Genomic DNA, 24638 nt, shown 5'->3' with positions numbered 1-24638 from the left:
CCATGGTGACACCACTTCTGTCCTGGGGGATCTTCGTGCACTGTCAGATGGACAGAGGTCAGGAGATCTGCACCAGGCAGACTATCACACAACACATGAGTCATGTATTGACCTCAGGGGGGGCATGCGTGCTCCCAAGGAAGTCCTGGTACGCCGGGCAGGTGCTCAGCTGCAGGGTTTAGTCCCTGGGTTGGAAAGCCAGGTTCAGGTCCTGCCTGACCTGGAGGGAAGGACGACTGTAAGCAGTGTCCTGACCGGGTTGTCTTCTAGGGGTACCACTCCAGGTGGGAGGGTGCAGAACTCTGGAAGGGGGTGCAGAGGGAGGGAGTCCTCGCCTCTGACCTCGGTTCAACCTGAGGGTTTAGACCCTAGGTTGATAGACCAGATGTTGGAGAGAGGTCCTGCACTGGTAGGCGAGTTGGGCAGGACACCTGCCACAGGTGCCCTGACAATTTTGGAAGGACCAGTGGGTCAGGGGTTGTCAGCTCTGAGGTCAGAGCACCCCAGGACTGACCCTAGTGAGGACCCTTCTGGCCTGGGGGGTCTTCATGCTCTGTCAGGTGGACAGGAGGCTGGAGACCTGTGCCAGGCAGACTCTCGCACAACTCATGAGGAGTGTGTTTCCCTGGGGGGGTTGGTGTCCTCCCCTGGAAGTCCTGGGTTGCCAGGCACAGGTCCAGCCTAAGGGTACAGACCCTGGGTTGGAGGGCCAGGTGCAGGGTGTCCCCCCTGACCTGGAGGGAGGGGTGACTGCTAACAGTCCCCCTACCAGTTGGTCTTCTGGGGGTGCCAATCCAGGTGGGAGGGTACAGGGCCCCAAGGAGGAGGGCCCGGGTGTGGGTGAGCCCACCCCAGTCCCTTGTTCAGCCTCAGGGTACAGACCCTGGGCTGGTGTACCAGTTTCAGAATAGCATCCCTGAACTGGTGAGCGAATTGTGCAGGACACCTGCCACAGGTCCCCTGACAATTTTGGAAGGGGGTACCGCTACAGGTGGGAGGGTACAGAGCCCTGTGGAGGAGGACAGGGTGTGGGAGAGACCACCACAGTCTCTTGTCCAGCCGCAGGGTACAGACCCTGGGCTGGGGGGTCAGTGCCAGGATGTCATCCCTGACCTGACAAGAGGGAGAGTGGACAAAGTGTGCCAGGCACCTGGGGCTACCGCCCCCCACTCTCTGATGCCACAGAGGTTAGAGAGCCCTGAGAGGCATAAGGCCTGGGTCTCCCCACTGACAACTGTCGGTAGCCACTGTGGCTTGCTGTCCTGGTGGACAGGGTTGCCCCTGGAAGGGGGACAGGTGTCCCACCCCAGGGGTGGACTGGGCCACACCCCTGTGTTGGCCATGTGGGCACTGTCGGCCTGTTGGGACACATCAGTGAGCAAAGTAAGTTTAGGCGCTGCACAGATGGTGTTCACAGGTGAGGAGAAGGATTCCCCATGGGTCAGCTTAGTGGGCCCTGAGAGTATGGATAGAGGGATCCAACTAGGTTCAGGAAGGCATAGAACGGGACTAAAACCCTGCTGTGGCGGCCCAGGTTCCATGTTCTATAGCCCCAAGCAGGGAAGCCCATCGAGGTATGGATTGGTCTTCCCTAGCTTTAGGCTGGAAGGGGGTTGTGTTGGAAATGGCCCTTTTTGCAGGGTTATCCCTAAACTTTTTGTGTTTTCCTCCAATTTTTCCTGACCTGTGTGTGTTGGTTTTAGGACTCCGGGCACTTCACCACTTCTGATCAGTGCTAAAGTGCATATGCTCTCTGTGTAAACTGTGTTTTGATTGGTGTTTCCATGATTGGCTATTTGATTTATGTGTCAGTCCTTAGTAAAGTGCACTGTCAGTGCCAGGGCCTATAAATCAAATGCTGTTGGTGGGCTGCAGCACTGGATTGTGCCACCCACGCAAACAGCCTGTAAAGTGTGTCCAAGGCCTGCCATTGCAGAGCCTGTGTGCAGCCTGGGGCTGCCATGTCGACTTGGCAAGTGCACACACTTGCAAGTCCCTAAACCTTCCCTTTTCTACATGTTAGTCACCCCTAAGGTTGGCCCAAGGTACCCCTGTGGGCAGGGTGCATTGTATGTGAAAGGTAGGACATGCCCTGGTGTGTGTGGCATGTCCTAATAGTGAATTACAGCCATTTTCGTTTTTCACTATTGCAAGGCTACCTGTTCTCCATAGGCCAGAATGGGCAGTTTGATTATTACCTCTTAGTATCCTAACTGACTCAGGGAACATGGTAGAAATTCGAATTTAGTATGCCTGAACTCAGAATGCTAAAATACATCTTCTAGTAAAGTTGGTTTTAACATTCTGTATTTGAAAATACCACTTTTAGAAAGTAGGTATTTTCTTGTCTAACTATCCAAACCTGCCTCTGCTAGGTTGTGTATTCCCTGTCTGGAGTTTAAGTGACAGGGCTGGGGAATTCCAGGAGACAGGGTGAGTCCGCCCAGTGGTGAATAGAAAGATCTGCATCTAGATGGGCGGGAGGAGTTGCACCTGGGACCTGAATAGGACTGTGCCTGCCCCCGACAGTGCTGGCTCCACCCCCTGTGGTTCGTCTGATGTCTCTGCCCTGCACTCTGAAAGGAAAGAAGGAGTCATGTAAGCAAAGTGCTCCAGGACTGACCAGAACTGGTTTGGACAAGGCAAAGGCCTCTCTGCCTTCAGAGAACAAAGGATTTGGTGGTGTAAATATTGGGGCCCAGACCCCAGAACTTTAGATTACTTCTGAACTAAGGAACCTGCCAGGAAGAAGGACCGGTAAAGCTGGAGGAGGAGTACTGCCCCTATGCTGTGTGTTGTGGGGTTGGCCTGCAGTGGTTGCTTCTGTCTTGGATAGGGAAAGGACTGGACTGTACTTTCATCATCCTGCTGTTAAAATGTTCTTCAAGGGCTTGAAGTAGAGCTTGCCTCCTGTTGGAAGTCTCAGGGATAGAAAAGACTTCACAGATCTCGCTGGAATCAAGGAACCTGCCAAGACGAAGAGCTGGAAGAGCTGCCAGGAGGAGTACTGCCCCTTTGCTGTGTTGTTGCTTTGTTGGGTTGGCCTGCAGCTGCTGCTTCTGCCTTGGGCAGTGAAAGTACTGGACCGAACTTTGTCTACTTGTGCTAAGTATCTCCAAGGGCCTGAACCGAGCTGGCCTCCTGTTAAGAAGTCTCAGGGACTGCAAAGACTTCACCAACCTCTGGGTACCGCTCCTGGAACCGCTATTTCAGTTGCCACAGAGAACCGCGACCAACTCCGTCACCGACTCCGTCACTGGCCTTGTGTCCTGAAGGCACCGCAGGCCTCACCGACCCACCCTGCACCGCAAGCCTTGGTCTTACCGACTCCGTCACCGAGCCGCTGCCTGCACCGCATCGAGAGACACCGCAACCTGCATCACCTCGCTTCACTTCGCTGGCCTGGGCTCACCAACATGGTCGCTGCTGACTCGACACCCGTGACCGACTCGACACGCACAGTTGTCCGGCTCGGCCAGTGCCAATTCCCGCCGACCGGCTCTGTCGCTTGCATCGCAACTTGCCGGCACCGCATCGAGCACCGTCTCGCCATGCACCGTAAGCCTTGGTCTCACCTACGCCTTCTACACGATCGTCACTGAGCCGCTGCTCACACCGCATCGAGGGAACCGCACCTTGCATGCTTCCACCTTGCACCGTGACCGCGACAAACGCCACAACCGGCTCTGTCACCTGCACCGCAACCTGCCAGTACCGCATCGAGCACCGACTCGCCCTGCACCACAAGCCTTGGTCTCACCGACGCCGTCTGCACGATCGTCACCGAGCCGCTGCTAGCACCGCCGCATCGAGGGACACCGCACCTTGCACCGCTTCCATTTTGCATCTCAACCGCGACGGATCTCAAGACCGACTCGCACACCTGTGTGAACCGCACTAAGAAAGTTACTGTGAGCGAATCTGTCCCGCTGTTGCTGGCCCGTACCGACGCAGTCAACAGGAACTGCGAGACTCTGTTGTTTTCAGCATTGCGGTAGGCTCGGACCGAGCTACCAACTCATACGAACTGTGTTTTTCAACGTATTTTGCAACTTAAAGACATTTTGAGAAGTAACTATTTTTGAAGTACTATATTGTGGATTTTTATCGTATTTGGTCTTGTTTATATAAAAATATTGGATATTTTTCTAAAACTGGTGTGGTGTCCGTTTGTAGTGCTTACATTGTATTACTGTTGGTTTTGTGCAAATGATTTACACACTGCCTCTAAGATAAGCCTGACTACTCGTGCCAAGCTACCAAGGGGGTGAGCAGGGGTTATTTTAGGAGTGTAACTCCCTTGTCCTGAGTAGAGTGGTGGTTTCTGACTGGCTTGGGTGCAAACCGTAGCCAACCAGAAATCCCATTTCTAACAGTAGGCAAGACTCCAAAGCTTATTGTCCTTCAACATAATTCATGGGAGTGACCAGAGTTTATACCTAGATGTAAGGCACAGTGATGTGTGCATCAAAATGTTAATCCCAGCCCCCCCCAGCCCTCCTCTTTATCATTCCCTTATCAGACTAATCGCCCTTCCTGAGATTTGTCCTGACCCCTTCTTTGTGATGAAACACTTATCAAATAAAAAAAAGTAATTTTATAAGCAGTGTGTCCCACACAGTTCACACGAATGCAGCAATACACAAACCTGTCTGGGGGATTCCCCTCCTCGTGTCTTCACCAGGCAGGCCTGAGCTTCCCAAAATGGAAACCAGGGTCCTCCATGTAATGTATCATTTCAGACAAACTTACTAAGTGTACGTTCACAGCACACGTACCTCCATGCATTGTACCCTTACATGTACACAAATTCAACACACACACTCAGTCTGTATGCACAGTTCAGCACTGATGCTTTTTTATATTTAACCAAGGTGGCTATTTACAAACACACACTGCAAGCACACACACTTACCATTAGTGCGCTGCACAAAACATCACCCTTCATGTTCTATTCTTAATGTAAGCACACATAGACCCAGAACATGCTCTCATTGCTCACGCACTGCACAGCACTCCATCTCTTGTGTCATGTATTCCATACAGGCAAAAAAGACTCAGTACATGCGCTACCCACACATACTGCACAGTACTGCTCTTTCTCTGCACTGTTCCCTTCCCAAGCATGCGCAGAGTTACTACTTCCACGCTGTGCAGCAGTCCACATCTACCTGATGTAGGCCAAGGGCTGAAGGGGGCTGACCCGATCAAGAAATAGATGAAGGGGGTTGGCCAAACAGTCAATGGCTGAAGGGGGCTGATCCGAACAAGCAATGGCTGAAGGGGGCTGACCAAAACAAGAAATGGATGAAGGGGCGGGGGGGCTGACCCGAAAAAGCAATGAATGAAGGGAGCTGACCCAAACAAGCAATGGCTGAAGAGGGCTGACCCAAACAAGTAATGGCTGAAGGGGGGTGGCCAAACAAGCAATGGCTGAAGGGGGCTGACCCAAACAAGCAATGGATGAAGGGGGCTGAGCGAAACACACAATGGATGAAGGGGGCTGAGGCAAAAATGACATGGCTTAAGGGGCTGAGCAGAACAAGAAATGACTGAAGGGGGCTCACCCAAACAAGCAATGGCTGAAAGGGGCTGACCCAAACAAGAAATGGCTGAAGGGGGGCTGACCCAAACAAGCAATGGATGAAGGGGGCTGACCAAAACACACAATGGATGAAGGGGGCTGACGCAAACATGGCATGGCTGAAGGGGCTGATCAGAACAAGAAATGGCTGAAGGGGGCTGACCCAAACAAGCAATGGCTGAAAGGGGCTGACCCAAACAAGCATTGGCTGAAAGGGGCTGACCCAAACAAGAAATGGCTGAAAGAGGATGACCCAATGTTGAATGTTATGTTAAAAATACATAGAAAGCGCACGTACACCACGCGGTTTCTTTGCGCTGGAGTCTAGGAGGTACTGCCGTTAATTGATTCATTCATAAGAAAGCAATGGTGAAAGGGGGCTGACCTAAACAAGCAGTGGCTGAAGGGGGCTTACCCAAACAAGCAATGGCTGAAGGGGACTGACCCAAGCAATCAGTGGAGGAAGGGGGCTGACCCAAACAGGCAGTGGATGAAGGGGGCTGACACAAACAAGCATCGGATGAATAAGGCTGAGCCAAACAAGCAACGGAGGAAGGGGGCTGACCCAAACAAGAAATGGATGAATGGGGCTGACCCAAACAAGAAATGGATGAATGGGGCTGACTCAAACAAGAAATGGATTAATGGGGCTCACCCAAACAAGCAATGGGCGAAGGGGACTGACCCAAACAAGAAATGGATGAATGGGGCTGACCCAAACAAGCAATGTATGAAGGGGGCTGCCCAAACAAGAAATGGATGAATGGGGCTGACCCAAACAAGAAATGGATGAATGGGGCTGACCCAAACAAGCAATGGATGAATGGGGCTGACCCAAACAAGCAATGGGTGAAGGGGACTGACCCATACAAGCAATGGGCGAAGGGGACTGACCCAAACTAGAAATGGATGAATGGGGCTGACCCAAACAAGCAATGGGCGAAGGGGACTGACCCAAACAAGCAACGGATGAATGGGGCTTACCCAAACAAGCAATGGGTGAAAGGGACTAACCCATACAAGCAATGGGCGAAGGGGACTGACCCAAACAAGAAATGGATGAATGGGGCAGACCCAAACAAGCAATGGATGAAGGGGGCTGCCCAAACAAGAAATGGATGAATGGGGCTGACCCAAACAAGAAATGGATGAATGGGGCTGACCCAAACAAGCTATGGATGAATGGGGCTGACCCAAACAAGCAATAGGTGAAGGAGACTGACCCATACAAGCAATGGGCGAAGGGGACTGACCCAAACAAGAAATGGATGAATGGGGCTGACCCAAACACGCAATGGGCGAAGGGGACTGACCCAAACAAGACATGGATGAATGGGGCTGACCCAAACAAGCAATGGATGAATGGGGCTGACCCAAACAAGCAATGGGCGAAAGGGACTGACCCATACAAGCAATGGGCGAAGGGGACTAACCCAAACAAGAAATGGATGAATGGGGCAGACACAAACAAGAAATGGATGAAGGGGGCTGACCCAAACAAGCAATGGATGAATGGGGCTGACCCAAACAAGAAATGGATGAATGGGGCTGACCCAAACAAGAAATGGCTGACCCAAACAAGCAATGGGTGAAGTTGACTGACCCAAGCAATCAATGGTGGAAGGGGGCTGACACAAACAGGCAGTGGATGAAGGGGGCTGACACAAACAATAAATGGTTGTAGGGAGGTGACCCAAACAAGCAATGGCTGAAGGCGGCTGGCCAAACAAGCAGTGGGTAAAGGGAGCTGACCCAAGCCAGCAATGCAAGAAGGGAGCTGACCAAAAACCCACCTCTGTATGTTGATCTCTTGTTGTGTTGTCATTAACTTTAGCACACAGCTGCAGCTGTGTACAGAGAGACATAGCAATATTTTTATATAGCACTAAATACCACACTTCAGTTATTTCCAGTTGCTGTAAAATGCTTCTATTATCCTATTTATGGAACTCAATTTATCCAGCTCAGAAGGAAACAAGGCTGATCCTGTCATGCTAAGACTCTAGCTCATATCCCCCAGAACCCCAAGGAATGTAAATATTATTCAAGTGACAGCTCATTGGTTATTGAAGGTGGTTGCTTGCTCAGTGTGTTGCAGTATTGTGTTAGTTGACTGAGATGCTTTACAATGGGAATGGTGCAAGCCTGAATAATCCTGGATGGGCAGACGTATGGAAGTGGTGACAGGCTGAAGTCGGGGTCATGTGTACGGGTGGCGTTAAGACCAACGCATTGTATGAACAGAAAGAGCATGGTGGGAAGTAGCTGTGGCAAATCGCTCTTGCAGCTGGGCTCGTTCAGAGGGGAAGGGCCAAGAGTAAGGACGCTTTGTGAGTGTTTTGTTGAGAAGTTTGGTATTTGGTTTTCTAGGGATCGCGGAAACAACAAGGTGCATATTTCAAAGAGGTGAGGCATGTGCATATCACCATGATATTAGGCCACATAAGCTCTCTGTGAGGAGAGGAGGAGGAGGGGAAGGAAGAAGGAGGAAGATGAGGAAGGAGAAGGAGGAAGGAGAAAGATGGAGGAGGAGGAGGGGGGGGAGGGTAGAGACGCTCAGCACTCAGTGCTGCCCAGTGGGCTGTCTCTGAGAGCACCAGCAAAAGAAACTTGACAAGATTGCCAGATGAACAGGATTGTTAGACTTTACCTGAGCGTAGAGGCAGTGAGAATGCAAAATTACTTGATGGGTGAGTAAGACAAGAGCCTCCAAGGAGATGGAAGTGCTTGCAAAATAGACCAAAGAGAGGGGAGCTAAGAACCATGATGATGGAGCAGAGCCTAACCAAGAGATGGAGAGATAGGAATCAGAGAGGCCATTATGTAAGGTGAATTTGCATGTCCAGATCATCAGATGATGGTTGAGGAATGCTCTGTGGTCCTCATCAGGATTGCACAAGATTTACCGGGGTTTTAAAACTCACAGGAATCCCTAACATTTGTGCTACTATCTGTAGCTGATTTTGCTTTTAGTACAGACTTATTTTGATGACATCCAGATATACCCACAGACTTATTTTATGAATAGTTACTGTTTTTCTAGCATCTCCTTTGTACTGTTTGGGATACTAGTTTTAACAATATAAATGATGTATTTTATTAGTCCTTATTATGTTCAGGTATTGTGTCCAGAAGTGTATATTCTACACAATAAATGAATTTACAACTATTATACCCACATGTAAGTGGCATTAGAGGCATCAGGGGGGGGGGGGGGGTAAGACCTGGCCTCAATAACACCACTGAATGCCGTGAATGGCTGTGAAATAATCACATGCACATTGTGAAAAACTAACTGACAGCATTGTTGCCAGAGAGGCTGAACTCCTTTAAAGGCGTTCGAAAACCAGTGGAAAGGAAATAAAAGCTGGCAAAAGGTTTAGAGTGAATGCACAGTGAGGAGAATGAAAAACGGATTGCCACTCTGTGATTTACTGTAACTTCATGAAAGATGGGATTGAGGGCAAAATCAGTGAGACGCTTCCAAAACTACAAAATAAGAAATTCTTCAATTGAGTGCCAAGAAAAGAGTAGAACCGGCCTTGTGTTGCCCCAGCTCCTGGTGGTACTGACTGATGGAACAGGTCTCACCTATGTGTGTCTGAGCCACTAACGTATGTGCAGGAGTTGTATCGAGTGATTGTGTGAGCCCTCAGTGAGAGCCTGCATTATCCCACTTTGTGACTAGATATGTGTTGCCCTACTGTGGCAGGCGGCCATGTAAACAACCCCACAGAGTAGGGCAGGCAGCCACCTCTGTAGGTGTGGTTACTCCTCCTGTGTGAGAGTCACATGGAGCCTGTGGACCAGGAGGGAGACACTCTGAGTGTCTGCACATGGTAAGGGTTGATGTCCCTATAATGCGTGTGTACATCAGACCAGGATGCGAGCCCACGCCTGCACTGGCCAGGGCCACTCTGGAAATACATACAAGACTGAGTAAAAACCTTAGATGTGGAGGAACAGGGACATATTAGATTTGGTGGCTTGCAGTCCTGCTCTTTTAATATCAACCTGGTGCCATGGTCTCGGCAACCTGATGCCTTTCTCCAGTAGCACAAATAATATCCAGTATTTGGCATGTTCACCCTAATTTTCCGCACAATCCATCACATTTCTCAGAGTTTGCCACTACCCAACATTTTTAAACAACAAATATCTTAATATTATTCCAAAAGGGTACCTTTCATTGCGATAGATGCAATATAAAACTAAGCTTTTACCCTGGCGCCATGAGTCACAGTCTGATGAGGAAATCTGGAAAATTACTCATGCTATAATCAGCCTTCTCCCAAAAGAAATGCGGATTAGAATAATCCTTCTATTTACAGGGGCGACTCAAGGCTGTAATGCAGGACAAAGACCATAGGGAATGCAGGGACTGCACAACTGTCCACCAAACTTCAGAGACTGTCTGCCCAGGCTTCAAACACTCTATTTACCCCCAAAACTTTATTTACATCCCATGCATCACACCATGGCACACGCCACACAGGTGCTCGTCTACCCAACCGTACTACACTCAGCCTAGCACTGAAGCATACCCACCCTACCAATCACAACATACAATCTCAAATCGTGCAGGCACCGTCCAGCACAGAGTTCCACTCTAAAGGATTCTACTGTGGCATTGAACTCCACATGTAACACAGCACTCTTCTCAACACACCCTCACATACCCAAGCATACCACACTCTATCCAGCACAGAGTCCCAAAACACACGTGTGGCCATTCTGCCGGATGCACCCTCGTAATGTCATTGGTACAACACGTGCCAACCACAGACTGCCACCTTACAACACTCCACACCCTGACGAGCACACATTGATAGACCCCACTAGACCACATTCTGCCAAGCACAGGTTTCTGCACCACAACATGCCAACCCTTTCCCAGTGCAGATAACCACAACACATATAGACCACCTTGCTGAACACAGGCACCCACACAACATACTCAGCTCAGCTCAAGACTTATGCATGCGTCTAATGAAATCACAACTGGCCCAGCACACTCTGATAAACCAATCATGCCGCATTCTTCTCAGTGGGCACTCGTCCACCTAACCATACCCCAAGCTGCCCAAAACACCCTTCTCATCCTACCATACCTGACTCAGCCAACCATACACACAAGTACCCCGTGTGAGAAAGTGGCTCTGTATATACTGTTCCCAAATAGGTACAGTGTGTACAGAGTCCACAGTCCCCAGAGGTTTGGCAGAGGCTAAAGTTAGATATAACCTTACTCTCTAAAGTGGTAGCTTGATCGAGCAGTAAGGCATTATCAGAGGACAGTGTAAAGCATTTGTTGTACACACTCAGTCAGCAAATGGTCTCACACACTCAATAACTGAACTCTAGGCCAATGGTTTATATAAAAAAATATATGTTTGTTTTATTTTAGAACCAACAATAGGTATTAAAATATACTTTCTCGGAATGAGAGGCTTTAGGTAAATACTTTTGCAATATGCAATTGGCTTTTGTAAATACTGTATACAGGTTGTTGCAATAGGCAACACAATTTCAAATACAATAATGCATTGACTTCAATGGAAGTTTTAAGTTATTTGCAATAGATTACTTTCAGGATTACTTTTGTAACTCCAGGACTGGATCCTAGATTCAGTCCTGGGACAGTTCTTAGAAACAAGTGATAAAAGTCGACTTAGTTACTGTTGTGATTTTTAGGCAATATTTTGCTATTTTAAGAGTTGACAGAAGAAATCTCATAGAAAAACAGTCAATGATTCCCTATGGGAGAAAATTCAAGTTGCAGGTAAGTATGTTCTCGTTACTTTTATAATCCAGTACTGGGTTCCTAGACTCAGTACTGGGACCTCTATCTAAACAGGTAAGTAATTACGTTTTCACATTTGATACGATTTTTAAAGAATATATATATATTTTTTTTTAAAACCTTTATTCAGTTTATCCGGAACACAGCTATTCAGCCGACAACCCGGAGGTTCGGCAGCTTAGGTGGAGCAACATAGAAAAAGCATTCGCACTGAACCGACAGGAGAATCAAAGAAAAGGTTCAATTTTAAAGAAACACCAACACAAACCAAACCCTTGCAAGGCGATAAGCTTCGAGTGCACATGTGGGGTGCCCATCAGGGGGAGCTGGTCCCATTTCATCTACCAGAGACAACACTATAATGAGAGGAGGGAGGGGGAAAGCAGAGACCCACAAAAGGCAATCAGTCATAAACAATAAGTACATAGCCGGAAAGAATGTCAAGGGGAAAGTTGCCCCTCTGGCGGATCCAGATCAGGGGGCAGACATATGTCCCCTCTGTAGTGGTTCCATCGCCCCCATACTGCATGCCATTTCCGCGGGCGCCCTCTAGCACAATACACTGTCTTTTCCCTGAGCATGCTCCAGTCCATATTTTCCTTCCACGCTGCCAGCGCGGGAGGCACTGCCGAGCCCCACAGGCGTGCGATATCCCGCTTAGCCACCATGTTCCCCAGGGTCACCCACTGAGTTTGTGCTTCATCAAGATCGGTAGGACCCCAGACGTTCAAAAGACAACACCGCGCCTCCGGCTGCACGACAATGCCCGTCACCTCCCCCATCACTGCATGGACTCGCCTCCAAAACTCCACAATCACGCCGCATTCCCAGATGATATGTAGGAAGGTGCCCACCATGCCGCAGCCTCGCTTACATAAACCCTCCTCAGAAAAACCCTTACGGACCAGCCTAGGACCTGTCACGTAGACTCGATGGAGTATTTTGAGCTGCACCAGCCGCAGACGCGACGGAATCGCAACCTCCTTAGGAGAGGAAACTGCAGATTGCCAGTCCTCATCATCCAGTTCGAGGCCGTCCCTAGTCCATTGATCCCGCAACCCACGAAGGAGGTCAGCCCGGACATTAATCAGCTTCTTATAGATGAGAGAGATCGTGCTCTCCAGCATATGGCCATCCAGAATCCGGTCCTCCAACGGAGAGGACGCAGGCACCTTCTCACCTTCTACAAGGACCGACCGCAAGGCGTGACGCACCTGGGCATAGCGGAAAAACTCAGTGCTCCCCAACTCGTACTCCTTCTGCAGCTCCTCAAAGGACTTCACCCTGCCCCGAGCCAGCAAGTCTCCGACCCTTGAGATACCGATCAAATCCCATTTCTCGAACCCTTTTGTATGCCAAAGCTTCCCCAGGATATCCGAATCAAACAGCGGGGTAGCAAGGGTAAGTCTGCCCCTCCAACCCAGGGAGTCAGTCGCCAACTTCCACACCCGCACCACCACCCAAGTGGGCCCCGTAAGGGACAAGTCCAACGACTTCGAGTACAGGGCTCTGTGGTAATTACCGCCACGCAGTAGCCACCGATCCATAGCGAAGCCAGGGCTCAACGCCGAGCCATAGACGCCATGATTAATCGCTCACAACTGGGTAGCCCAGTAGTATCTGCGAATGTCCGGAAGAGCAATACCACCATCGTACCACGGAAGCGTCAACTTAGCGATCGCTATGCGCGGTCGCCCATCCCACAATAGCGAGCGCTGGAGGCTTTCGACCTCTCTAAAGTAACTAGTCGGGACCCAGTCAAGAGTATTCTGCAAGGCATAGAGGAAACGGGGAAGAGACATCATTTTGAACAACGCGGCGCGTCCGAGGAGGGAGAGCGGCAGCCTCCGCCATCCCGCCGCATCCCGCCGCAGACGCGCCAGGGGGGGGAGCAGATTCTTCTCATATCGCAGGATGGAGTCAGTGGAGATGTAGATCCCCAGATACCGGAAGCCCTGCTGGGCGATCTGGATCGAACAGTTTCGGGGGACAGGCGGAACATCGCCACACAATACATACAGATATGACTTTCCCCAATTGATAACAAGGCCCGAGTTCCTACCAAAAGAAGTCAAGACGTCGCAAACCACTATGAGAGACTTCTGGGGCGAGGCGAGGTATAATAGGATGTCGTCGGCGTAAAGTGAGATACGGTCCTCATAGTCGGGCGACCAGCGAAGGCCACGTATACTCGGATGCCATCGTATCCACGCTGCCAGCGGTTCAAGAGCAAGGGCGAACAACAAAGGCGACAGGGGGCAACCCTGCCGGGTGCCCCTCCCAAGCTTGAACGGCCTGGACGCCCTCCCGTTTACCACAACACTAGCAAGGGGACCCTCATAAAGCAACCTCACCCAGTCCACAAATCCGGGCCCAAAGCCGAACTTGGCTAGCACCGCCCACAGGTATGCCCACTCCACCGTGTCAAACGCCATCGTGGCGTCAAGAGACGCCACAATAGCCGGCTCCCGCAGCGTGTCCACCCTAGCAATCACACCATGGAGGCGCCTAAGGTTCAATGCAGTGTTGCGATGCGGAATGAAGCCCGATTGGTCCGGGTGGATCAAGTCCTCAAGCACCCGGACCAAGCGGTTCGTCAGGATCTTAGCGAGGATTTTCGGCTCAGCATTAAGAAGCGATATCGGCCGATAGGAACTACACTTGTCCCGAGGCTTACCGTCCTTATGTATCACCACTATGGTTGCCAGTCGTTGATCAAGCGGCAGATACCCGTTCACCCGCGCCTCCACGAACATGGCGCGCAGGTGAGGAGCGACCTTATCCGGACAAAGCTTGTACAATTCGATAGGCAAACCGTTCGGACCGGAGGCCTTACCCGAGTTCAACGCCCGAATAGCACCCGCCACTTCATCAACCGTTATATCACCATCCAGGTCGTCCCTATCTACGTCAGAGAGGCAGGGCAGAGCAATATCACGCAAAAGGTCACATGAGTCCGCAGTCGGCCTGTCCGAAACCGAGGTGTACACTACGCGGAAATAATCCGAGAAGCACTGGACTATACCGTCGGGGTCAGTAACAACCTCTCCCTCCTCCGTCGTTAGCTCCGGCACCACTCTATTGACCCGCTCTTTTTTGTCCAACCAAGCTAGCAGTTTCCCGGCCTTATCCCCAACATCATACAGGCGGCCCTGCTGCTCCCTGCTAAGGGTCTTGGCAGCATTCTCCGCCAAATCCCTGTACTCCGATTGCTTCAAACTCAGATTATGCAGCGTGTCCGCTGCAACCCCCTCCTCCAGGGTCACTTCTAAGGCCGCAATCTCATCCTCAATCTGCACCACCTCGGCGTCTTTCTGTCACTTGGCGGCCACCACCAATGAGAGGGCCTCCCCTCTCAATACGGTCTTAAACGCCTCCCACAAAGACACCGCCGAATCAACCGAATCTTGATTGTCCTGGAAATAGTGATCAACTGCCTTCAGCAGCGCCCTGCGCGTCTTGGGGTCCCGGAAGTACCAGGGGTTAATGGGAGCAACCCTACCCCCTCCCACCTGGCCAATATCAAAACGGACCCACACCGGAGAGTGGTCAGATATGCCGCGTGCCATATGCCTAGCCTCAGAAATTAGCGAGGCATTCGCAGCCAGGGTGAGCACGTAATCAATTCGGGAGAGACTCCCATGCGCCCCGGAGTGAAAGGTATACTGACTCTGAGTGGGGTGCCGGAGCCTCCAGCAGTCCACCAAGCCAAAGGTGTCTATGAAATCAGGAAGCCACTTCTTAGCCCCCCCGGTATCCCTGGGCGGGTGCCTATCGAGCAGCCCAGAACCAACAGCATTGAAATCTCCCCCCACCACCAACAGACCCTCAGGGAGTTCCAACAAGGCCCTGCCCAGATCCGCAAACGTGGAGGCCTGCAGGGCCGGAGGAACATACACAGAAACCAATACCAACTTTCTACCCTCCCATCTCCCCGCCACAGCTGCGAACCGCCCCCTATCGTCAACAATGGTGGAATCAACCTCGAGTGGCAGTGAGGCTCGAACAAGTATGCCCGCTCCCCTGGAGCCCGATGAAAAGCCCGAGTGGGCAATGAATTTGTAGCCCTTTCTATTGAGTGCGTAGCACATATTGCCTATAAGATGTGTCTCCTGCAATAGGGCAACGTCAGGCGAGGCCCGCTTCAGGAATTGTAAGACGATCCCCCGCTTAATACGATCACCCAAGCCATTAACATTCCAGCTAATAATATTGAGGCCCCTACCCCCCATCCCCAAACACCAAGAGACCTTCACCCCCCCCCCGAAAAACCACCACCAAACCATCCTGACAACCATTACTACGCCTTGCAAGAAAAACCCCCCCAACAACCACCCCAACACCCCATATCCACCCCCCTCCCTGCACCCCTGCGTCAGCTTACAAAGCCCCCCCAACTTGCAGTGTGCCTGTCGCCCTACCAAAAACAAATCTACAAAAAGAACCCCGAGGGAGGAAAGAGCTCCGAACGGCCCTCCGCCACCCCCTCAGTACTGCAGTTAGCCACAAGTCATTGTCCGGGGCAAAAATAAAAAGGACCTAACACCCGGGGCATCACTCCTGCTCAGCCCGGCCACTGTCCTCTCCCGTGGTACAGTCCCCGCTGATCCGCCTCCGTGGCAGAGCGTCCAACCACTCTCCGGCCATTTCAGGCGAGTCGAAGAAGAAAGTCCGATCCTCATACACCACACGCAGTCTGGCAGGGAAAAGCATAGCGTACTTCAAATCCATCTCCCTAAGGTGTCTCTTAACCCCCAGGAAAGACTGCCTTTGCTTCTGCACCATCTGGGTGAAGTCAGGATAGAAGTTCACAGAGGCGTTCTGAAAAGGAACCGGGCCCGCCACCCTCGACGCTTGCAGGATAGCGTCCCGATCTCTAAAATGAAAGATCCGGGCGACAATCGGCCTCGGGGGAGCTCCCGCCTTAGGCCTCCCGCCAGGCACCCTGTGAGCACGTTCTACTGCAAAAAACTTTCCAAGGCCCTTAGGCCCAAGATGGTTCACCACCAAGTCTTCGACGAGGAGGTCCACTGAGCGTTCTTCCGAGGATTCCGGGACTCCAGTAATGCGCATGTTGTTGCGCCTGGCCCGACCTTCAAATTCCTCCAGCCGACGGGCAGAGAGATCACTAGCAGTCCGCAGCTTCTCGACCTCCGCTTGTAGTCCCAAAACATCATCCGCAAGGCCAGTAGTCTTGAGGTCCAGTGACTTGACCCGCTCATTGGTTTTGGCCAAATCCGCGCGTATCAAGTTAACATCGACCAAAATAATATCCACTTTTTGTGCCAGGGCATCAAACTGTCGCCCGATCGATGTTTGCATTCCCTCAATAGCCCCCATAACATCCTGCAGCGACAGCTCCGAGGCCGGGGCCGAGTCAGCTTTCTGTACTTCCAGCGATTGTCCCGATCCACCAGGGGACCCCTTCTGCTGGGCATATCGATCCATATTGTTGGATTGGGTATAACCTCCCCGCCTGGTAGCCTTGAATTTCGGCTTGTCAGCCTCTGCTTTGGCCGACATTGCAGACTCGATGTAGACAATTACAGAGAAACGTCCCTCACCCAGCTAAATGAGACAGGCCGGGCCGTCACACAACGACCAGGGCGGGCACAAGTCCTCCAGATGTCCGTGGAGCCTCAGGAAGCGCTCTCAGGCCGGAGCCAACACAGGGTTAGAAAGTGAAAGTGAAAGTGCGACGATCTCCATCCGCCCGTTCACACCCCGCTGGCCCGCTGTTGTTCAATTCGTGGCCGGGCATCTTGCCAACGCGAGCCCCTGGCATCCCTCGGATGTAGGCCGCAATGTAAATGTAAATGTAAATATAGTTGAGCTTATATAGCGCACAGCTACCCGCAGTGGGTTTCCCGGCGCTTGCTTAGGGAACCCGTCCTGGTATTCCCCTGTGAGATAGCAGGGTATCCACAAGGTGAAAGTCAGGCATCCCGCCACGAGGGGCCGTTGTGGAGATTAAGCAAGCTATTGCCCAGAGTCGCAGAGTGTGAACCCGTGAGTCGAGGAGGCACCGGGGCGAGAATTATCGAGTCCGTGGAATTTTTAGCCCAAGACCCACCGAGGCGGGGAATTGAACCCTGGTCCAGGACCGATCTCAGCTTCCGGGTCTGCCGCCTCTAACCCCTGAGCCACACTTCTCCATCCGCCATCGTCCACAACTCCGGTCCCCGGCAGGCGATTTTAGCCCGGACAGCATCAATCGTCCCCACGATGACTCATCTGCAAGATACCGTGCATAGGAGACAGGATGAAGAACAGGATAATTGACGGAGGGCGCGAGGGTCCCGGGAGCTCAAAGCTCACGCAGCCATCTTGGTCACGCGCCTTTAAAGAATATTTGAAGTTTGCAAAAATCGACACAAGAAATTTCACAGAAAAACAGTCAATGATTTCCTATGGAAGAAAATTGGGTTACTGGTAAGTAAGGTTGTGAATATTTTTCAGGGTCAGTGCTGGGCACCAAGATCCAGCACTGGGATCTCTCCTAATAGCAGGTGAGTATTTTCGTTTTCGTTACTCGGTTGATTTTTGGTGAATATTTTAAGTTTTAGAAACTCCACACTTAGAAGAAATTTCAGAAGAAACCAGTCAATGTTACCCTATGGAGGAAAATTGGGTTATCGGCTTTTGGGTAAGTACTCGACTGGCAGAGTTAAGGTTCTGGGCACAGACTCAGGGGTCTCTCAGGGTCAGGTAAGTACAGTTGTTACACCCTCAGCGGCACAGGGGAAGCCGGGTGCAGAGTGAGTTAGGCCCAATGTTATCCTATGGGAGGCAGGGGGGCCTTGGTTGGTGGCTGCTGTCTAGCAGGCCACGCGGCTGTGGGAGCTGGGCTCCTGGTCACTTGCTCAGGGCAAATGGGGAAGCAGATAGGTGTACAGGTTACACTGCCAGGGCCACTCGGGCGACTGGGTGCAGGGTACTTTTGAGCCTTCGGGCGCTCAATAGATTTCAATGGGAAAGCTCCTGGTTGAAAAAAGGCTGCAAGCTCGGGGACGAAGATTCTTCAGGTGCCACCACCACTTCGAGAGGTAAGTTGGGTAGTTGGAGGATTGGTAGCTACCCAGGTGTTGGGCACAGGGGGCCGCAGGGTGCCGGGTACAGGGGTGCCTTTTGGTGTTGGGAAATCTTACCCTCTGTTGATCGCGGTTGGGGGAGGTACCTAGTTCTGAGGCTGCAGGCGTCGTCAGGAGCGCCGAGGTGAATCCTTAGGTGCCGGATTCAGGGTCACAGTCGCCGGGGGGACGTCCTCAGGGTCTTTGTTCACTCACAGGGCAGGCTTGGTGGGTGCAGAGTGTGCAGGGTTTGCGGTTCCGGGCTGATGCCAGGGGTTAGAAGCGGGTTTTGAGCAGAGCCTCTGCTCATGGGCATCCCAGATGCTTAGAGCCAAAAGGTAGCCAGGTCCTCCGGGGTTTGTGAGGTTGCTGGCCACAAGAGGTGCCGGGATGGAGCAGGAGCAGGTTCGAGGGTCGACAGGCCGGTAGGGCTGGGGCCAAAGCAGTTGGTATCTTCCTCTTCTTAGCAGCTGCATGGCAGGTCTTCTTTCTTCTTGCTCTTCTTAGTTTTTCAGAATCTGGAATCTAAGGAAGGAAGGTTCAGGGTGCCCCTAAATACTAGATTTAGGGGCGTTACAGGTAGGTAAAGGGCAGGGACCAATGGGTCCCTGCCCTGGGGTTGGTACATCCCCTATCCTGCCACTCTCTTGTGGGAGGGGGGCAGTAGCCTAGTCCTGATTGGGCAGGGCCTCCCATCTTCAAGGTGGCGAGCGCCCAGAGATGTGCTTCACCTCGCCTCCCCCACCTGAGGGGTGGGGTTGTCAGGCTGGCACATGCCCTGTCCTTATTTGGGGTTTCCGGCCAGGCTTCCCACCAGAGTGGGGGTAGCAAGTGGCCTGGGCAAGCTCACAGAGGCGGCATGCCTTTGAAGCTTCCCCCTGTCCATCCTGGGGGAGGATACCTAGCACCTTGCCCAGGATGTGCATTGTTGCAGGCACAGGAGAGCAGGGGCTCCCCTACCCAGGGGGCCAGCAACATGTCTGCTGTGTGGCAGCCAAGGCAGCCTCCCAGACCAGACGTGGATTGTAGGTTAGGTTTCAGGGGGCATCTCTAAGAGGCCCTCTGGGGTGCTTGGTACATTAAATCCCACACTGGCATCAGTGCTGGTTTAATGTGCTGAGAAGTTTGATACTGGGGTGCTTGGTACATTAAATCCCACACTGGCATCAGTGCGGGTTTAATGTGCTGAGAAGTTTGATACCAAACTTCTTAGTCTTCAGTGTTGCCATTATGGTGCTGTGGAGTTCGTGTTTGACGAGCTCTCAGCACCATGTACTCTTAAATGGCAGCACTGCACTTACAGTGCCCAGGAATGGACCTGGGTACTGTAGGGGCACAGGGCTCATGCTCCTGTGCCCACACCACTGGCATAGGGCACCCAGCTAGAGGGGTGGCTGATGTATGCCAGGGCAGTGTAGGTGGTGGGCATGGCAAACAGGGATGTGTGCCAAGTAGACTCTTTGCTTTGTCTTGTACCCAGACACTCAGCCTGCCAGGGCAGTGTGTGTGTGTTAGGGTACAGGACCTCTAAGGTTGGCACAATGAGTGCTGCAGCCCTTAGAGGCCTTCCCTGGTCACAAGGCCCTGGGTACCTAGAGTACCATTTACCAGGGGCTGACATGTGGCCAGGGCTTGCCAATTTGGGTTTGAGGTTTTTAGGGTAGGAACATAGGCCCTGGGCACCTGATTGGCAGAAGTCCAGGGCACACTCAGTCAAAGTACATTCAGCAATTCAGCAAAAAGTGGGGGCATACCATGCAAGAAAGATGGCACTTTCTCACACCCTGAGATGCCTCATGTAGATCAGAACATGATCACACAACCTACTACACATTATCATCACAGCACATGCTCAAAACTGCCATCATATCTCAGTCAGTCCAGCACACCCTTAAACAATACCTTGCAGGGCTCGACAAATCCACTCGACCGCTCGCTTTTGCGAGGTAAATTTTATGAGGTCGAGCTATTTTTAGGTCCTACTCGCCCTTTCTGGCGAGTAGGAAAACATACTAACTTTTGTCCTCCGTCTTTGAAAACGGAGCAAATGTGACAAGATAACAAGATTTAAAGGCCTTTTTATTGCTCACAAAGCAAATGAGCAATAAAAATGCATTTAAATCTTGTTATCTTGTCACTTTTGCTCCGCTTTCAGAGACGGAGGTCAAGTAGGTCACTGTTAGGGCGAGGAGATTTTTCAAGGTACTAGTCCTGCAGGACTAGTACCATTTTTCAGATTTTTCGAGCCCTGCTTTGCCAAAATCAGCCTAGCAAATACTCACACCAGTTTCAGCTACCCATGCCCCCAGCTACCATATCTCACAAGCCCCAAACCTCCTATGCATGCCACATTCCTTCATGCCTTTGATGGAGCTTAGATTTCACCTATAAAATGTATGCATTATTATGTGACAAAAAGCTGCAGACATGAGTTCTAAAATGGCACGCAGATTGTGGCGCAACCAAGATGAAAACATAGGGCCTGATCAGAATGCTTCAGTTTGGAGGTGCTTTCATGTGAAAACATGCTTAATTAGTTGAACAGCCATGTTTATATGTGATTAATCCATATGTAATCTCACTATAGAATGCACATTAATTTAGAAAATGTATTTGTACTTTTAAAATGGTATCATGTATTTTTGCAAGAGTAGAAATGTGCTGAATTGTGTTTCACAGTGTAGAAAACCACGTGACTTTAGTTTGCTTTAGTGGGCTCAGTTTTCTGTAGTTTTTTTTTTGCCCTTGGACACTCAGAATGGAATGTACTCCTCTTTCCCTAGCAACTTTCAATGAAAGGGCTCTGTTAAAAAATCCTGCCTGCAGTTTCCTTCGACCTTCACAATGTTGCATATTTTTGTAGCCTGTTTAAACGTGGAGAGAAATACACACTTTTTTTTCATAAATCACAAGACTGAAATTTGAACAGGAACAAGCCTGATTAATGACGTATCCAGTCAGCCCATGGGGAGATGATGTGTCTTGAAGTTCTGATTGGACCAGCTATGAGGACTGAGCACGTGAACTTTTACTTGAAATATGGCTTACAAGTGGGAGGAGAGGCTTGCTTCTTTTTTCATTTTTTCTGAGGGCCAGGCCCAGTTTCTGTGCTGGACACAGAGACAGGGAGGGGCTGCATTCTGTGGGGGCTATGGTGCAGCTTGAGACAGAGACCCAGACTAGCACAGCGAAGCAGAGGCAGAGAGAGAAAGAGCTGAAAGGATCAGAACTGATTTAGATTTTAGGTGCTAAACTACATTTAGTTCTCTTTATGGGATATTTTTGTCATTATTATTATTGATTAACCTTGTAAGACTTACTCTTTTCCTTAGAAACTCTTCAAGAGTTTGACTGACAATTTGCACCACATTTCCCTTCCTATATGTGATGCTTATATGCAGACTGTAATATGTTCTGTATTAATGCTATTTTTCCTATTTTTCAATTCTGTAACCTGATTGATATTTGACTAATGAATAAAGAGTCAGAGAACCTTATCTTTTGACTTAAAATAAAACCCTTTAAAATAACTCACTACTCTCATTATTGCCTTTAATATTGTTTGCATTTAATTTTCTTATTTATGTAAAGTCTCCTGTTTGGTGAAACACGGTCATCAAAAGGTCCATCATTTTCACCCTTTACAGCGGTAAACCATAGGTAATGAGGTTTTGAATAGGGAAATTACCAGGTAATTACCGCTGGATCACCTTCTAGCCCTCGCTATACACTCACACTGCTCATCACAAGTCAATTCACCATACGTGTTACACCTTTCCATACAGCTGCTCCCCACTTGCCGAGCTACTCACCCTCATACACATGCCCAGATGTCTATGAAACAGCCAAAGTTCAGATGGCATGATATGAACACAGCCACTAAATCACCCTCTTGCAGTCACAACAATGGAACCTGACATCTGCAACCACATCAGCCACCCCCTCTGCACACCCAAAAAAGGCAATATAACCCAGGTTTGGACTGGCCTATGGGACAATCAGGCATGCCCAACAGGCTGGTGTTACAGGACAATGTTTGGGCCCTTCTTTTGGTTGCCCTATTTTATGGTTTGCTGGGTCTGTGTTTATTGTTATTTGTCATTGATCTTAAAACAATCATTGCCTCCGCAAATTCATATCCGTGCAATGATCTGCCGGTAATTACAAAGCATGGCAGGCTTACACTCAGTTCACCACCACAGCCACACCTCAAGGAAACTATCAGAAAGTCCCCACACTATAGCAAATGCATGTGAAAATAAGACATCTTGCCACAAAACACAACAATTCCCACCCCATAAAATATGCCCACATCGTTGAGCAACAGTTCTTCTCCATCCGACAGCCCATCTCTGCTTTAGGTTTCTTTCAATAGTTTCACACTAACCGCATTAACTTACTCCTCACTGACTTCCTCCGTGCCAGCTGCAGGACTTCACCCTTTCAGATGCACACAACAGTGCGCGTCTGTGGTCCAACGCACATGTGCCACAGCCACTGCTAACATACTGCTCTTAACACAGCATCACACAACATTCTGCGTGCATGCAGTGCTGCATATATCCAGACACACTCCAAGCAAAATGTAGATAAGCACCAGCATCAAATTGACACCCTCAGTAAAATCCCTTCACCCTCAGTAAGATCCCTTCTTCAAACCACCAGCCATACAATAGCACCAGGTGCATCCACCACCATGAACCAACAGGGCAACATTGTCCTACACCTAAGCCCTCATCAACAACCATGCAAACCTCTCTGACTCACAAATCATTCACAGTGCATTCTGCCTCTCGCACCTTAGCTGCTGCTGTTAAATTCCTGCTCAGTCTACAATCACTATTGTGGCCTGCACTATATTTGCTCACCAAAAATCGCATTGTTATTCTGATTTCTAGACAGTGATACCCCAGAGGTTCAGAAAGCAATCCCACCCGCCAATGTATTCCAGTAAAGAGCAAGCAGACCCAGAGAGGGATGGATTGCCACAATCAACACCAAATCACTCCAATCTATTCCTGTTCACAATCTACAGCTAATGCTGCACTGCAGACTTTACTCCACCAAACACACACTCTCCATACACTTCATCACCAGAACAACCCACACCGTTGTAGTGATCACTGACTATTCTTGTTCAGTCATTCCCCTGTTTCCTAGACTCACCCAGGCTTCCAGAATGAAATATCAGAAATCACAGAATTCAAAGGTGAAAGAAGGCACAGATGAAGGCACAAAGAAGCCACACAAGAAATCCTAAGAGAATGATGCACAGGAGATCCTAAAGAGATCAAGTAAGACATTTCAAAGATGACAGTAGAGAAAACTCAGCTATGTCAGAGGACAAGTTCAAAGATGACAAAACAGAAAGTTTGAGGATAAAACGCAAGAGAGCCTAAAAAAACGAAAATGTCGGAAGGTTCAAAGAAGACAACAGAGAGAGCTCAAATTATCGAAGAAAGGCATAAGAAGATACTTAGAGAACAATCAAAGAAGACACGAGAGTAGGAGCAACATAGAAATATAGGGAAAGCTCAGAGAAGACAATGGAAACTTCAAAGAAGAGACAACGGAAAAAAGAAGAAAGCTCAAAAACGGTAGAAAACACCTTAAAGAAACAAGTTAAGGAAGAAACATGTAATAGCTCACAAGAGACAGGAAAAAAACTCAAAGAAGACAAGAGAAAGCTGGCGAGAGGATACACCAGGTAGTGAAAACTCACAGGGAGGCTTCGGATCCTGTGAGCAGGTTCAGCAGCAGGAGGCAGGGAAGGGTGACCAGGGCCCAGGCCTTCATGGTGTCAGGAGGGGCAGCCAGACTGAGCCCTGGCCAGAGCCTGTCCTCATATACTGCCCCGACTCCCACGCTCGCCCACAGGCACAAACACCAGGGCAGGCAGGAGGTGAGGGCAGCAGGAAGAGGGCAGGAGCTGGTAAATATTGACCCAGCTCCTGATTGGCCAGTCCCAAGGACTTCCTGGGTCCTAGAGGGCGATTTGAACAAAGTCAACAAGAGTTTGTTGTCTGTTGACCCTTTTGTGAGAAGGGCCTTGAGGTGAGGGTCAGAAAAGGGGGTCCCTGGTAGAAGCCTTTGGCTAGCTTTATAAGTCTGTTGTAACAATTGCTGTGTAGCTGTGTAGTAATATTGTGTTCAACAGCATGGTGACGTTGTACCATAGTGT

At 50.3% G+C, this 24638-nt stretch overlaps 1 protein-coding gene across 2 annotated transcripts in view; it reads right to left on the bottom strand.

Moving 5' to 3' along the window:
• Positions 1-24335, bottom strand: part of LOC146812872 (alpha-2-macroglobulin-like protein 1) — a 315529-nt gene extending 291194 nt beyond the window's left edge. For both annotated transcript variants that reach the window (XM_085619945.1, XM_085619946.1), the window contains exon 1: positions 24180-24335. In XM_085619945.1, coding sequence (XP_085476071.1) covers positions 24180-24253 — 74 coding nt within the window. In that variant the 5' untranslated portion in view covers positions 24254-24335. The remainder of the gene's footprint in view (positions 1-24179) is intronic.
• Between the last annotated feature and the right edge of the window lie 303 nt (positions 24336-24638).

Source organism: Triturus cristatus, chromosome 7 (genome assembly GCF_964204655.1).
Source record: "Triturus cristatus chromosome 7, aTriCri1.1, whole genome shotgun sequence".
Taxonomy (NCBI): Eukaryota; Metazoa; Chordata; class Amphibia; order Caudata; family Salamandridae; genus Triturus; species Triturus cristatus.
This window is presented reverse-complemented; position numbering and strand designations above follow the sequence as displayed.